The sequence below is a fragment of the Daucus carota genome, chromosome 3 (genome assembly GCF_001625215.2).
Source record: "Daucus carota subsp. sativus chromosome 3, DH1 v3.0, whole genome shotgun sequence".
Taxonomy (NCBI): domain Eukaryota; kingdom Viridiplantae; phylum Streptophyta; class Magnoliopsida; order Apiales; family Apiaceae; genus Daucus; species Daucus carota.
This window is the reverse complement of record NC_030383.2, coordinates 10431477-10445314: the sequence shown is the minus strand read 5'-3', so window position 1 is coordinate 10445314 and position 13838 is coordinate 10431477. Positions and strand designations below refer to the sequence as shown.

The 13838-nt window shown below is 33.1% G+C and overlaps 1 protein-coding gene across 1 annotated transcript; it reads right to left on the bottom strand.

Moving 5' to 3' along the window:
* Positions 1–1666: 1666 nt before the first annotated feature.
* LOC108214083 (transmembrane E3 ubiquitin-protein ligase FLY2) lies at positions 1667–13153 on the bottom strand. The gene is made up of 15 exons (XM_064090444.1): positions 12686–13153; positions 12351–12423; positions 10450–10577; positions 9613–9728; positions 9055–9115; positions 8145–8211; positions 7984–8061; positions 6863–7020; positions 6699–6758; positions 6449–6542; positions 6163–6330; positions 4640–4968; positions 2838–2954; positions 2592–2748; positions 1667–2008 (listed from the first exon to the last, which is right to left on the bottom strand). Exons 1-14 carry the CDS (start codon positions 12821–12823, stop codon positions 2647–2649), a joined length of 1689 nt encoding a protein of 562 aa, XP_063946514.1. The 5' UTR covers positions 12824–13153; the 3' UTR covers positions 1667–2008; positions 2592–2646.
* Between the last annotated feature and the right edge of the window lie 685 nt (positions 13154–13838).

Below are 13838 nucleotides of genomic sequence, written 5' to 3'. Positions count from 1 at the left end.
AACACTTGCGGTTCCGGTTGCGGTTTTATCCTAAAACCGCACCGATCCGCACCGTGCTCTCCCCTAGTCTGAACCCTCTTGCTCCCTCCGTCCTCAATTGTAATTGTTTATATAGGGGGATGAGGGCTCGGCACGCATTCTATTACTTTCATAAATATAGTTTGAAAAATTATATTGAATTTTTTTAATAAAATATTTACTATCTATATACAAAAAAAATTCAAAGAAAAATTATGAAATTATGTTTTATTACTTTATATGCGTCTTAAAATGTGTGTCGAGTAATGAAAAAACAATGTAAAGAGATGAGAGGGATAGAGATAGGACTTTATTTTAATTTGCTATATTCCTTTATTTTGTTTAAAGAGCTATTGACAATATTATATTTGTTGTTATTTATGATTTGGGTTTTATATCAAATTGCCCACCGAACTCGGTAAAACATATCAAGTAGCTACCCAATCTCCACGACAATCTTCAGGTACCACGGAATGATATATAATAGCATTTCAGTGGTTTAAACGAGTCGTCGTGGAGACTGGGTAGCTATTTGATATGTTTTACCGAGTTCGGTGGGCAATTTGATATAAAACCCTATATCATTTTAATCAGTTGCTCATAAAAGGGTTAGAGCAGAGATGACAATTTTATCTAATCAGATGGATACCCGACCTGTTCTGAACTGATTGGATTTATCGGAATCCGATTTTTTTGGATCTGGATCTGAATCTTATATTTAAGAAAATTAAACAAAATTAATATTGGTGAAATGAATATAAATTATGTATCACCCCTACATAATTAAGTAAAATATTAATATACACAACTAATGTTCCATAATATTCCAATCAGAGTAATGGTAAAAATTATGATTCTTTGAAAAATTTTCCAACTACTTTTCTTCACTATACTTAATTTACACATTAAATATCAACCTAGTTTATACATTGAATATCAACCGATATCAGCATTATCTTCATTTTTCTTACTTTTTCACTCATTTTATTTATTTCTTAACCTACATGCCCAACCCAAATGTTTACATTTGGGGGGACGGAGGGAATATATAAATCAGGATACTCAATAATATTTTTTATTATTAAATTAAAAAATTATGATTTGTATTCCACACTCCAATATTTTTGTATACTTGATAAAACTTGATCTTATTTTTATAATATGCATGAAGATTTGGGGAGCAGGATGGATGGGAGATGTGGATCACGAACTCGATCGACAATTTACAAGAATAGAAAGAGTATGATTTCTCTCTGAATTTCTTGACACGTCGTCATCGTACAAGCTCAGCCACCACACAACCACCATCATCCACCACCTTAAAAAATTTTCTGACCGCCTCTAAATTATTATTAACCAAATTCTCCTGTCTAACACTTGTCTAAAACTTGAATTACGTACTCTGCTACCCTCATCTCCTTCTCTCACATTATCATGTACTCGGTCCAGAGTAAGACAGTTTAAAATTGTATCACATCTAATACAACTAGTTTTATATATAGAAGCAGTTAATCAAATTAACAAATAATTATTACACTGACAAACGACATTTTCTCCTGGCCAAATCAAACACAAGTAAATACAGCTGAAACACAACTAAATACTGCTGGAACACAACTTGTTAAATTTAAGTTTGAAAAGGGTAAGATGTACCACACATCAACAAATATTTGACATGTTAGTTAATATTGTTTTCTTTGGTTTATACTTTATAGATATACATAAATGTATTTACATCCATACAAACATGAGCGGGAACTACACAAACTTAATCTTCCTTAGAAAAGGTGGCTATTTCCAGGTTAAACCTACTTTTGAAAGGAAAATAATTACAATAGAAGGAAGCTAAAAACTAAAGAAAACTATAAACTTTCAGAACATATTACATCAACATACAAAAGACAAACTATGTCGCCCACTTGTACTCTTGTATCCATTACGTTCCTAAACCGATTGTTCTCTCTTTAGTTTAAACTCATCACTTCATAACCTGAAAGAGCATGCACATCTTCACTAAAATATCCAAGCAAAGGTAAGAAGAAACCTGTGCTTACATTAATTTATCAAAATTATAAAAGATATAAATATGAGAATAATGTCAACACCTTGAGGTTACCCTCAGGCCCATCAATCTCTATAAAAATTACATAACCAAATATTATATGTATGATGAGTCATGTCAAGGGTTCAAAAAATCTCTAATGATACATAACATTAAAATATAAACGGAATTACTTGGTAAGAACTTTTAAATCAAATACTGGCCTTTGGCACATGCGACGCATTTAATGCAGACTCCTGAGTCTTAGCACTATTCATGGACGGTATATCAGTCATTTTATAATTTAGAACAAAGATATGAAATAAAACAAGAGATTAGAAGGAGAATTTTTAATTGCATCCATCATGTGGAATTTGTACATCAGATACATGTGCAAAAAATATAGTGTTTCTCAAAAAAGGTTGTGTTTTTACCAGTTGGTCCTTCCTCTATATATTGATCAGAGATTAAAAATTAGAATATAAAACTTCGAAATAAATCAAATGTTATCAGGTTGAGTAAAGTGCTATACCACATTTAACAAGTTGGGCTGTGTCACTAAAGTTGCAGTAACACAAAACATCTTGCTAGGCTGGTGGAAGTGGACGACGGCAAGTTGGGCACTCCATTTTTATATCCATCCACCTTTGTAAGCAACCAGAATGGAAAAAATGGTCACATGGTGTCACCTACACAGGTAGGTTTCGACAACATTAATTAAGCAACTGTGCCTTTTTCTCAGCCTTTAATCTGTATCTAAATAGTTTTCTCAAAGTACCATGCAATCAGTTGGACGTTGAGAGAAATCAATGGCTGTCATGCAAATGACACAGTCTGTGGCATGGTTTATGTCCTGATCCAACCTTCTGTAGTAGCTATACTTTTCTGGCAAAATCTGCACAATGGAATCCACAATAATTAAATAAAGCTGGAATGAGCAGGAACTGCAAAATTGGATACAAAGAAATTTTTCAAAATTAGAGCAAAAAAAATAATCAGGGCAGTTGGGATGCATTGATTAATAAAAAAAGCAGTAATTGATATGACACAATTACTGTACTGTAAATTGCGCACCATGTGTTGATCATGTCAATATTTCATTTCCTTATTAACAAAAACACAATTGGCAGCTATCTGCTGCTAAAAGGGCAGACTTCGAACACATTACAATTTTCTCACAAGTCTATACAAGAACACAAACAGTTCTACATAACATATGATGTTTGTAGAGGATCAGTTTACTAAACCCGACGTGCACCTCTGTTATTTTACAAAAACAGTTTATTCAGGAAATAAAGTTGACATGAATATTGGAAAAGATTTATGTAAATCCAACTCTTCTGTTTCGGCCGCCATCCCCGTGTCAGACACTTGAACAATTAAACACGACACTTTTTTCATGTCGGATTGACGGATTCTTTGACTGACATGTGGACACTTTGATTACTTATAGACCACTTCTGAGTTAGACTAAGGCTTTCAGATATATGAGACGAAAGAAAGAAGCAAAAATGAGATAGATGTAGAGAAGGCGCATAATTTGCCAAGTCCTTTACAATATAATGTTATGTCTGACTATTATTGTTTCTTTTTGTTAAAGGGTCTTGTCTACCCGAGTCCAAAATTTGGACAGTGCTCCCAATTTTCAGATGTTTCAAGTAGTACACTCGGATATGAGTCATGTCCAATACTTCGTACACGAGTCAAAGTAGCATAAGAAAAGATTGAATGAAGATCAGATGACGCCCCTAGCTCTCACGGATCTGTCATCTAAATAGATCTTAGAAATTTTAGTGATTTCCAGTGCTCAGGTGTATTATTACACTGGGATGAGAATACCCTATAACTTTGTTAACAAAGAATGTTTAGCCACAAATATACCAAAGAGACCAACTATGCATTCATTCATGGATCCCATTGAAGGTGTTACCTTTTTATTAATAAACAATCTGTAAAAGCTATTGCCATTTGCCATATGTATTCATAATTTGCTCTCCTTACATGATTGAATGAAAAAAGATAAAATATATATATACTAAATTATTAAAGCCGAAACATTACAAGTTTGGTGATCGGGTGGTACTTAGTCCTAAGTTTCAGACATCATTCAAATTAAAACACATTTATAAACAAAAGTTACAAACTTGATCCTTTACATATGCAAGCACAAAATAATATATGAGAAACTAACAAAACTTATCCTCTTAAAACAAACATATATACATATAATAAATGAGAAATTAGATAGATTAATTCTTCAAATAACATTGAAAATAATAGTTATTATTGCAAGAATAACAAATAAATTTAAATCATACATATACTAAGAATAATTTGAGCATCAAATGTGATGTAAGCTAGTGTGTATATATATATAACTATAGGAAGAAGAATTTTAAGCATATGAAAGAGAATATAGAGTAGCGCATTAGCCAAAAAAAAAACAGAGAGAAGTGTTATACGAACTTAAAAAATAGAGAAGTGTTATAATTATACGTACTAGTTAAATGTAAATTTTTTAAACACGTCATTTACTATATCTATCCAGATATATACATGTACATATCAATCACATCAAACCTGACGAGGAATGAACCACCGAGAACCAAGATAGTGCTGTAGAAGAAGAATTGACGCTTGCAACCCAACAAAAACCCCCAAACAGATGCACCAATCCTTGTCAGGCTTTGTGCGCATAAAATTATGAGGACAGCCAAAGATATATAACGGAATTGCAAGCCGAGTGAGACTCATTCCTATAATGTAATGAGGATGCATCGGTTTTCTTGAATCACGAACAACGTTGATGACAATCTGAGGAATCCAAAAGGAGTGCACAAGGAGAAGGATAAATCGCAAATATTTATGGAACTCATACATGACCAAAATACCACCTAGGAGAATCCCGTCTGCAAAACAGCAAGCCGTAATATTTAGTACTATTGCTACTGAGGAATCATATTATTTTTATAAAATAAAGCTACTGACAGGAAAAACTAATTCCACAAAAGATAGTTTATGCCATTAAGAAATTCATCAAAATCTGGTTTTACAAGCACTAAATTACTTTCTTTTGTTAGCAGAGAGTAAAGATTGTATAGGCAGGGGCAGGGGCAGTGGTGTAGCTATGAAGTCCCCAGGGGTTCCCTTTGAGTTTCAGTTTTTTCAAAAACATATATGGTTAAGTTCATATTCTATAATTAAGTTTTGAGGGAGTAGATGACATGGCATGAGTTAATTCAGCCAAACACATACAAAGAATTATACATGTGCATAAGAAAATGAAACAAAAAACAAAAGGAATACAGTCATACTTGAAAAGTAATTCACGAGATGCCATCAGTTCTTTTTTTCTTTTTTAGTTTACTATTCATTATATTTTTGATATTACATAAATTAATATATTGTTTTAAGCTGCTTTCTTAAAATATTGCTTAATTTTAATTTGTGATCATATCTTTTTATAATCTTATTTCTTTGCTGTTTTTAATGTTAATTTTTAAGGGTTTTTATGAATTTATATTAATTTATCATAACAGAACAAATTTATGTAAAAAATGTGCATATATTTTTTTTCTGGCTTGGTCCAGGTAATTTTTGGGCTCACCCCGAGACAAAATACTGTCTCCACTGGGAAGAGTTGCAGCCATAAGGAACCTAGGGTTCCCCATGACCCACCCTAACATTTCAGATTCGTGTGCTCTATGCTTATATGTAATAATCTGCCATAAGAATTCATGAATTAATTTAATGGAATACCATATATTTCCTAAAACAAGAAACGATTATAAACTTGCAAACACTATGACTGAAGCACAACATCACACAAGCATGTAGAAATACGAATGAACCTGATGTTAGCAATCTAAGCACTATTAACATAGCTGCTGATCCAAGTAATTATGAGCATGTCAAAAGTTAGGAAGCATTTCAAATATATTTTGATGCAGGAATCTTCCGATGAAGGTTGTGCTAAAGATCCAGCTATTAAGTATATTACAATGAGAGATGTGTTATGTATATATTAAGCTATGTAACTCAGAGCCAAATACAGTACAAAACTATGTGATAATTAATTAAAATCTTAGCAAGATAGAACTCACAGAAACGACTATAAAGAACTGAAAGTTCCCGCCTCATTGCTTCCCAACTCTCTCCGTTATTTGCAGGCCTATTTGCCTTCCATATGGCAAGAAGATATCTCATCTCAAATATGGAGAAGACAACAAATTTGAAAAAAGCAGCGGTTGCAAACGCATTAAATAAGGATTCTGCGCATATCCAAGTAACGATATTGGGGAACATTAGTAAGCAATGAGAGATATTTTGCGAAATAAACAAAATTTTAATCAATGCCACCAAGACAAAATCAGTAGCACTTGAATGTACCAACTAGGATTCCCGCAGTCAGATGTAAAAGACAAAGGTATGCATCCATGATAGCCTGTTGCCCGATAGCCAGTATTGAAACTTTGGCAGCTCCCTAGCAGTAGGTTAAAAATGAGTCGTTTGTTATATGCTTTCGACAGAAACTAAAGGCAGCAAGCATCCAAAAGAATACGATTGATAGTCTTTATCACACTGGCACAAACCGATAATCCTACACTAGAAGTATATAGGCTCAAGAAGAAATCCTTACAGATTGTGTGTTGCTATGTTCCATTTGCCGAATTAAAAGAAGAACTTGAAGGAAAGAAATCTGATGTGTTAGATGGTTAAGCAAAATCAACTAAACTCCGTCTACACTCTACATAAACATGATTATGTTCTACTAAAATACTGAATGATGTTAATGAAGGATACAAAAGTGACCATCAGAGTGTAATTAACTGCTTTGTTGTAGTAAACCTCAGTGTTTACAGAAGTTGCATTCAGTAACATGGGTTGAAGGCAATCTCCATCATCATCTACAGAAGGGCTTTCCATTGAGCCTTCTATATGATAATGAACACGGTCTCCATCTAGATAGAGTTTAAAGCAAACAAAGTGAATTAGGCATATCGAGCTAGCCATACGATAAAGTAACTGTCTATAGGCAATAAAATTGACAGAAGACTAACACTGAATCACTGATCATTGAACAACAAAACGACAATTTCAGTAAAGACTTTTATGAAAGTTTTCAGTGTAAACAATGTCTTAATAAGATCTATTATTTTTTTATTTTTTCTTTGGCCATGCCAAAGCTGGATGCCAACAACCTTACTATGTCCTGTATTCTACAATTATGAATTAAAATGGCCTCAGAGCATGAGTCGTGCCTTGCATGGTACAACGCCTAGTTCCGGGAAGACGCACATTACTTATATACAACCAACATTTGATGTGCAAAGATGTGCTCTATTGGAATTTTGACAAGCCAAATGGTAGGAATATTTGATTCAATTCACATTCTGAGTGGCAATAATATTCACTTAGGTGCTTACTGTTCACTTCCATACAAAACTAAAACTAAAACTAAACTGAAGCTTTGAAGGCAATCAGAGTTTCCACTGCAGCCTGCAGACACTTGTCCAACTGATTCACGGTTTCACAGTAGTTTTGGGTAATTCTGACTTTGATGTGAATACAAATTGATAGAGAAATCCTATTGAAGGGTAGTTATTAACATAGATAGGATTACAAGAGTTGTGGTACCTACAAGCAAGATGTTTGAGGCCAGCATCAATTTTTCACCATTAAAAAAGTGTTGTGTTTGAACAAAAATGCAAAAAAACAGTTGGGCTGATCAAGGAATTACATGTGAGGATAGAACAATAACAGAGATGTATGAATATAATCATTGTGTATATCATGACTGCTAAAAAAGAAAGGAGAGAATTATCAAAAAATAAGCAAAGATAATATTATCCAAAAAAGGGAAAGAGCGAAGAATTAACCATTAGAAAAGCATCAAGGGTTCATGTTCATTAGAAATCACATACTATTTTGCATCGGTGGGACACGTGATATCTGAGCCGCAATCTCAATATTACAATGTTTCTCGATGTCATATATAGGTGCTACAATAATATAGAAACAGTTATTATAAAACAAATACAAATCAAAGGGTTAAAAAAACAGACATGAAAGTATAATTTTTTACAGTGCTTCCGCTTCCAAATCTTGTCTCGTGGAGACTCTTGAAACACCTGGGATGAGAAAACTCCAAGCTGTTTCAAGGCATCAAAAGATTAATAAGTTCAAATTTAAGTAGCCGGTCAAATATATGTCCGAGAGTACATACAGCAATTCGATAACCATAACCTCCTGCATACATGGAATAAATCAACAACCGGAAGCATACATCCAAATTCTATAACTAATTTTTACGCCACTTGCTAGACACAAGCTACTTGCTTAAATTAGGATTACTGTTGTGCAACAGCCAACAGAATGCATGTCTGAAATCTTTTTTGATCACTGAGAGGAGTTCAAACTAATGATTAAGCACTTGGATAATCAAGAAATATCTTAAATAAGTTGAGAATCTTGTTCATCAGTAACCAACTACGCTTCAACAATGCCAACATAAGGTACTTGTCAGCCATGATTAATACGTAGAGACGGCATGAATACTTCTAGAGAAAAGATCAGTGCTGCACACAGAATTTTAAGTCTTCTGTCGTGAATTAGACCATTACATAACTAAGTGATGTTGAGGATCAAAATCAACAAAATTCTACTCCCTCCGTCCCCTTTTACATGTCCATTTTGATTTTCAAGGAGTCAAATGGACCAAATTTTGACTAAACATCACAAATTATCAATTTTTTATTTTTAAAATCAGAAAGTTGCATATTAGAATAGACTAAATACACTTTCTAATGATATAATTTTTATAAATTTTTTTCAATTATATGATACGGGTAAATTTCAGTCAAATTATAGTCGATTTGACTGGTTAAAAGTCAAAATGGACATGTAAAAGGGGACAGAGGGAGTATAATATATCAGTATATCACACGTTCACTAGTAAAATACATGTGAACACGTCAAATAGTAATTATAATTACCAAGTGATATGGATTAGATAGAATGTAGTCGTCTTCATGTCCAAATTCTCCCTCTTTTCCACTGCAATGTGATTGTACATATATCAGTGTTGAACACAATATGGGCACTAAGACTAGACCCTTCAGAGCAGGTCATTTCATGTCTAAAAAGTAGAAATAATGCATCACATAATAGGAAGTGTTAATGCAGAACAAAAGAAACTTCACAGAAGTATTTATTCTTCATTAGATAGTAACTTCTTTTTTTATCAGGTTCATTAGATATAAACTTATTCCTAAAGGTTCAATATAGATAATAGTTAATGAGGCAAGCACCAATGTAAAATGACGATTATGGGCTAGTTAAAGATTTATTAAAAAAAACCTCAACATAGAATTTTCTGAATATTAAAATGAATTCTACCAGAGGTAACAATGAAAAACTAGATAAACTAAAGAGAAAAACAGCGTGTGCTAGCAGATATTTATAACTATCAAGATGTAATGGAATCAAATACTCAGAGTTCTCTGATGATAAGGAAATAGCAAGCAAAGATATTAACAAGATCAAATATGCACCTGTTGGCTACCATTCTAAGTTGTCTGAAAGGCCATATATATACCCCTTCTACCTTGATTTGAGCACCACCAACTTCATGTTCATTGTCAAAAACATCATGGAATATAATCACCCCCTGCCAATAACAGAAAACTAAAAAACTTTCTTTCCAGAGACAAAACTATGAAACATGCACCACGGCAACAGTATAAGAAAAAAAATTATTCCTGAAAAAGGGTTCACTCTTAAAAAATACATCAAAAATTTTATAATGAAACTTTCCTCGTGAAGGTAACATCCGAGGTTCACCAATGTAAATCAGAGTAAATAAGTATATACCCCATAGAAGTACTCAGTTCTCTAAGTAATTAGACACATGCCCACAACACAATCATCCCAAGTTTTTTCGCCAAATTTTTATGAGGGGGATAGTGCAAGACAAAAGGAACTGAAAAAATAAGATGCAAACTTGATATATAAGCTTATATACAAAGCCCTGGGTAGCCTAGAAAATTTGGCCGCACTTTGCACAATAGACCTACATATATCCGCAAAACTGTGTAAGTATACTTCAGAACATCTAATTGATGATGACATTGTTAGGCTTTTAGTTGTGCTCATGTTGCATGACAGTCATAGTACATCAGACAGCATACATCGATAAAAATGTATGTCTTGCTCATACACTTGTGCAAAAAGAGCCATTAGAGTGAGATCCGAAATCAGAAAAAATTAATAATAAAAATCTATATATAAGACATGCAGTGAATAGTGCCAATAAATTCTTGCTAGCACGCAACTTAGGTGACTAATCTGCAAAATGAATCATCAAAAATCAGAGGGAACAATCATATTACCTGAACATAATGCACACCATTAATCTTTGTTGGTGTACTAATTAATTCGAGGACAGAATTTCCGTTGGATTTTCCAAATTTCGGAAACCTGATTGTGCTATTTGTAGAATCCAGCAACTTCCAAGAACCTACATATAGCATGCCATAAGCAACAAGAACATAGTGATATGTAAAACTCCCTAAAGGCTCCCTCAAGGTTATGAAAGTTTAAAAGCACAGAAGATAACTTGCAGGCTGCAACCATGCTTTATAAAGTACAGACATGCGCACTACATACGGCAGTAATCAGACAAACAATATTTTCAGTTTAGTTGGAAGAAAATGAAAATTTGGTGAAAATGAAATTAAATCTGTACTGTTCTGCAGGTAAATATCCAAATTATTCAATCTTTCCTTCACTCATTCCATTAATGCAAATTTAAACCAGAGCTCAATCCCACAAATCTATGGAACAAATGCTCATTTACATCCTGCCCATGTTCTTCACAAACCTCATCATGAAAAGTTTGCACTCTCCTAGTTCCCTTACTCTTCACTGGTGCGTACTTTCCTTCCACCTTTGATTTTGATGACAATTTAACATTCCTACCTCATCTCATCCGGTCATTCCTACCAATTAAATGGGTTGTAAAAGATTTGGAAATTATTGAACATTTGAGGTACGCTGAACATCCTCAACATTGTCCTACCAGAAGTAACATATATGGACTCCACGTTTTGCTTGTTTAGAAACCGCCAAAATGTTTCCCATCATGTATTAGAGTCGCATATTGAAACTCTTAGCATTGTCCTAATATAAATATCCCATCTTTAGTTTCATGCTTCTGTCAACTAGTGATTCACGAAATCTAAAAACAAACCTTCTTATAAGGATTCTCTGCCATTGTGCCCTATATTCATACAACCCTCAAGGATTCTAGATTCATAGCACAACTACATAGACTAATCAGGAGTGCAATAAGACATAAGACTAAATAAAAGTGCAGGAATAACACAATTAAATAGCAACTAAAAAATTTAAACATTGTTTTAACAGCAAAATAGTAGATTTTCAACCTGCAAGTAAATGCTCAGTTGGACAATATTCTTACACAAAAAAGCAGCAAATCCAGACGGGAAATACATGACATACACGACTAGTATTAGATGTAGACAACAGATTCAAAGTTTGATATCACAATTGACTAGGAGCCCGGTATAATTTAAAGAAGTTTTAAGAGTGCTTTATATAACTCTCATAGACAAACTGGATAAGTTCCATAAACCTATATTACTCTGACTTGGTACGAAGTGTCGAACACAACACCAATCAGAGTGTCAGATTTGAAACATCTGAAAATTGGAAAGACGGGGACACTGTCTAATTTTTGGACTTAGGTACAGGGACACTGTATAATATATTAATAAACAAGTATGGTAAGTAAGACCCGTTTATAAAAAGAAGCAATAATACTCGTATATAACATTATATTGTAGAGGAATTTGTAAATTAGGCCTCTTCCCTACATCTATCTCATTATTGCTTCTTTTTTTCTTCTCATATATATTATTTTAAATCCATAGTTTGACTCAAATGTGGTCTTTAAAATGGTCAAAGTATCCACGACTATTTGGTGTAGGGACTTAAATGTAGGCAAATACACAAAAGGGCAAACCAAGTCAAAAGATCTTGTTTTCTTGCATTCATAATTTTATTACTGCTACATGTTTAAATTTTGCACTTGGATATCATTTCAAACTGCAGAAGTCATCCTTTGATATTAACTTTCCCACAACTGGAGTATTAGTTAAACATTAGTTAACTGTTAATTTATTAATTGACATGGTGCCCTAGACCTAATTAAGTTTTCTCTCAGTATTCAATAAAAAAAAACCAACATATTTGTGCAAGAAACGCAAACCTCGATATGTTCCTGTTATATTCCAAGCTGAAAATGAAGCAGGTTCATTATCATCCTTCCTCACCACAAGCCACTGCAATTATCAAATTATAATTCTGATCAACATTTCATGATCAGCAATCATTATACACAAGTAGTCTTAACATATGTTTCTGATCAACATTTCATGATCAGCAATCATTATACACAAGTAGTCTTAACATGTGTTTTGGGGGAACAAGGGCATCGCAAACATTTAATAGTCATCAAAGATTAGACAAAACTGTCCTAACAACAAAAAAAATCAACCTCAATTAAACACAACAGATACCAGCCATAAAACAAGGGAAAAGTACCTCATCACCCCATGAATGAGCAGCCTCCCTCAAGGGTCTTAGCGCCGCCACCGGAACAATAACAGCAAGCAGTAAAACAATCGAAAAGAACCCAACCAAATCAAATGTTGTACCAGCAGACTTATTACAAGAACCCATTAGAGACACAAGTGAATTGAGCTAAATCCAAAGAAGCAATCTTGCTTACAAGTTGAGTTAAGAAAAACAGAATCAAACAATTGATAGTGAAAGATCAACGGTGATCGATTACAACAAAGATTACTAATTTCAACTACCCATTTCACCTAATCGGATGAAAATACTATTACAAGATATACATATACACACCAGTACAAATACATATATACACCGAACAGTTGTGTTTGTGTGCATACATGTAATATATGATTGTATTTACTCGATGACTCGATGATATTAAGAGCGGATGATAGTTGCAACTCGCAAGTAGTCTTACGTAGTATAATACTTGTAAAAAACTATTTGTATAATTGTTTTTTATGACCGGGGAAAGTCAAGTGTTAAAATAAAAAAATTATGTAATTGTGTAACTTTTTTTTTTTTATTAAAAGATACTTCCATCACACATAATATATGTAAAGGTTTTTTAATAAATACTCACTTTAAGGTGATCCTGACATAACCGTCGAGATGAAGTCAGACTAGTCTAAAAGAATTTTTGTGAAATGCTGTTATTTTCTAAAACATATTGTAAGAATATTATCTTTTAAAAAATATTTACAAAAATACAGAAGTTATATTTAGAACCGTATCTGCCATTGTTAGCAACAATATATACAATCATAAATATAATTTTGAAAAAAATCAGTAGAAAATTGCATTTATTTGCAGAATAAGTTTAAGTTGTTGCAAATAGTGAAAATGAGTGTCTTGCGAAAATAATATTAATATCATAAAAGTAACCAACAAATTAACTAAAACTAACCACAAAATCAACTAATAAAGAACTCCATATAGTTCAATTTCAATTAAAAAATCAACCGATCAATTTTATCCAAAATCAAACAAGACGTAAGTTTTACAATTCAAACTTGATGCGAGCCAAAAAGTTCACTTAAAATTAGAGAGCCATTAATCAGCCAATGTGAATGCCTCAGCTAAGTCTATAATGGAACAGACCAAAATCAACTAAGAA

Excerpts from the sequence above, each read along its gene's own strand:
- LOC108214083 (XM_064090444.1), bottom strand. The coding sequence starts at position 12,823 with ATGGGTTCTTGTAATAAGTCTGCTGGTACAACATTTGATTTGGTTGGG. Across the intron at positions 8,212-9,054 it reads TATCTAATCCATATCACTTG|CTTGGAGTTTTCTCATCCCA; the intron begins GTAATTATAATT and ends GCCTTGAAACAG. Across the intron at positions 7,021-7,983 it reads TGTCCCACCGATGCAAAATA|ATGGAGACCGTGTTCATTAT; the intron begins GTATGTGATTTC and ends AACTCTATCTAG.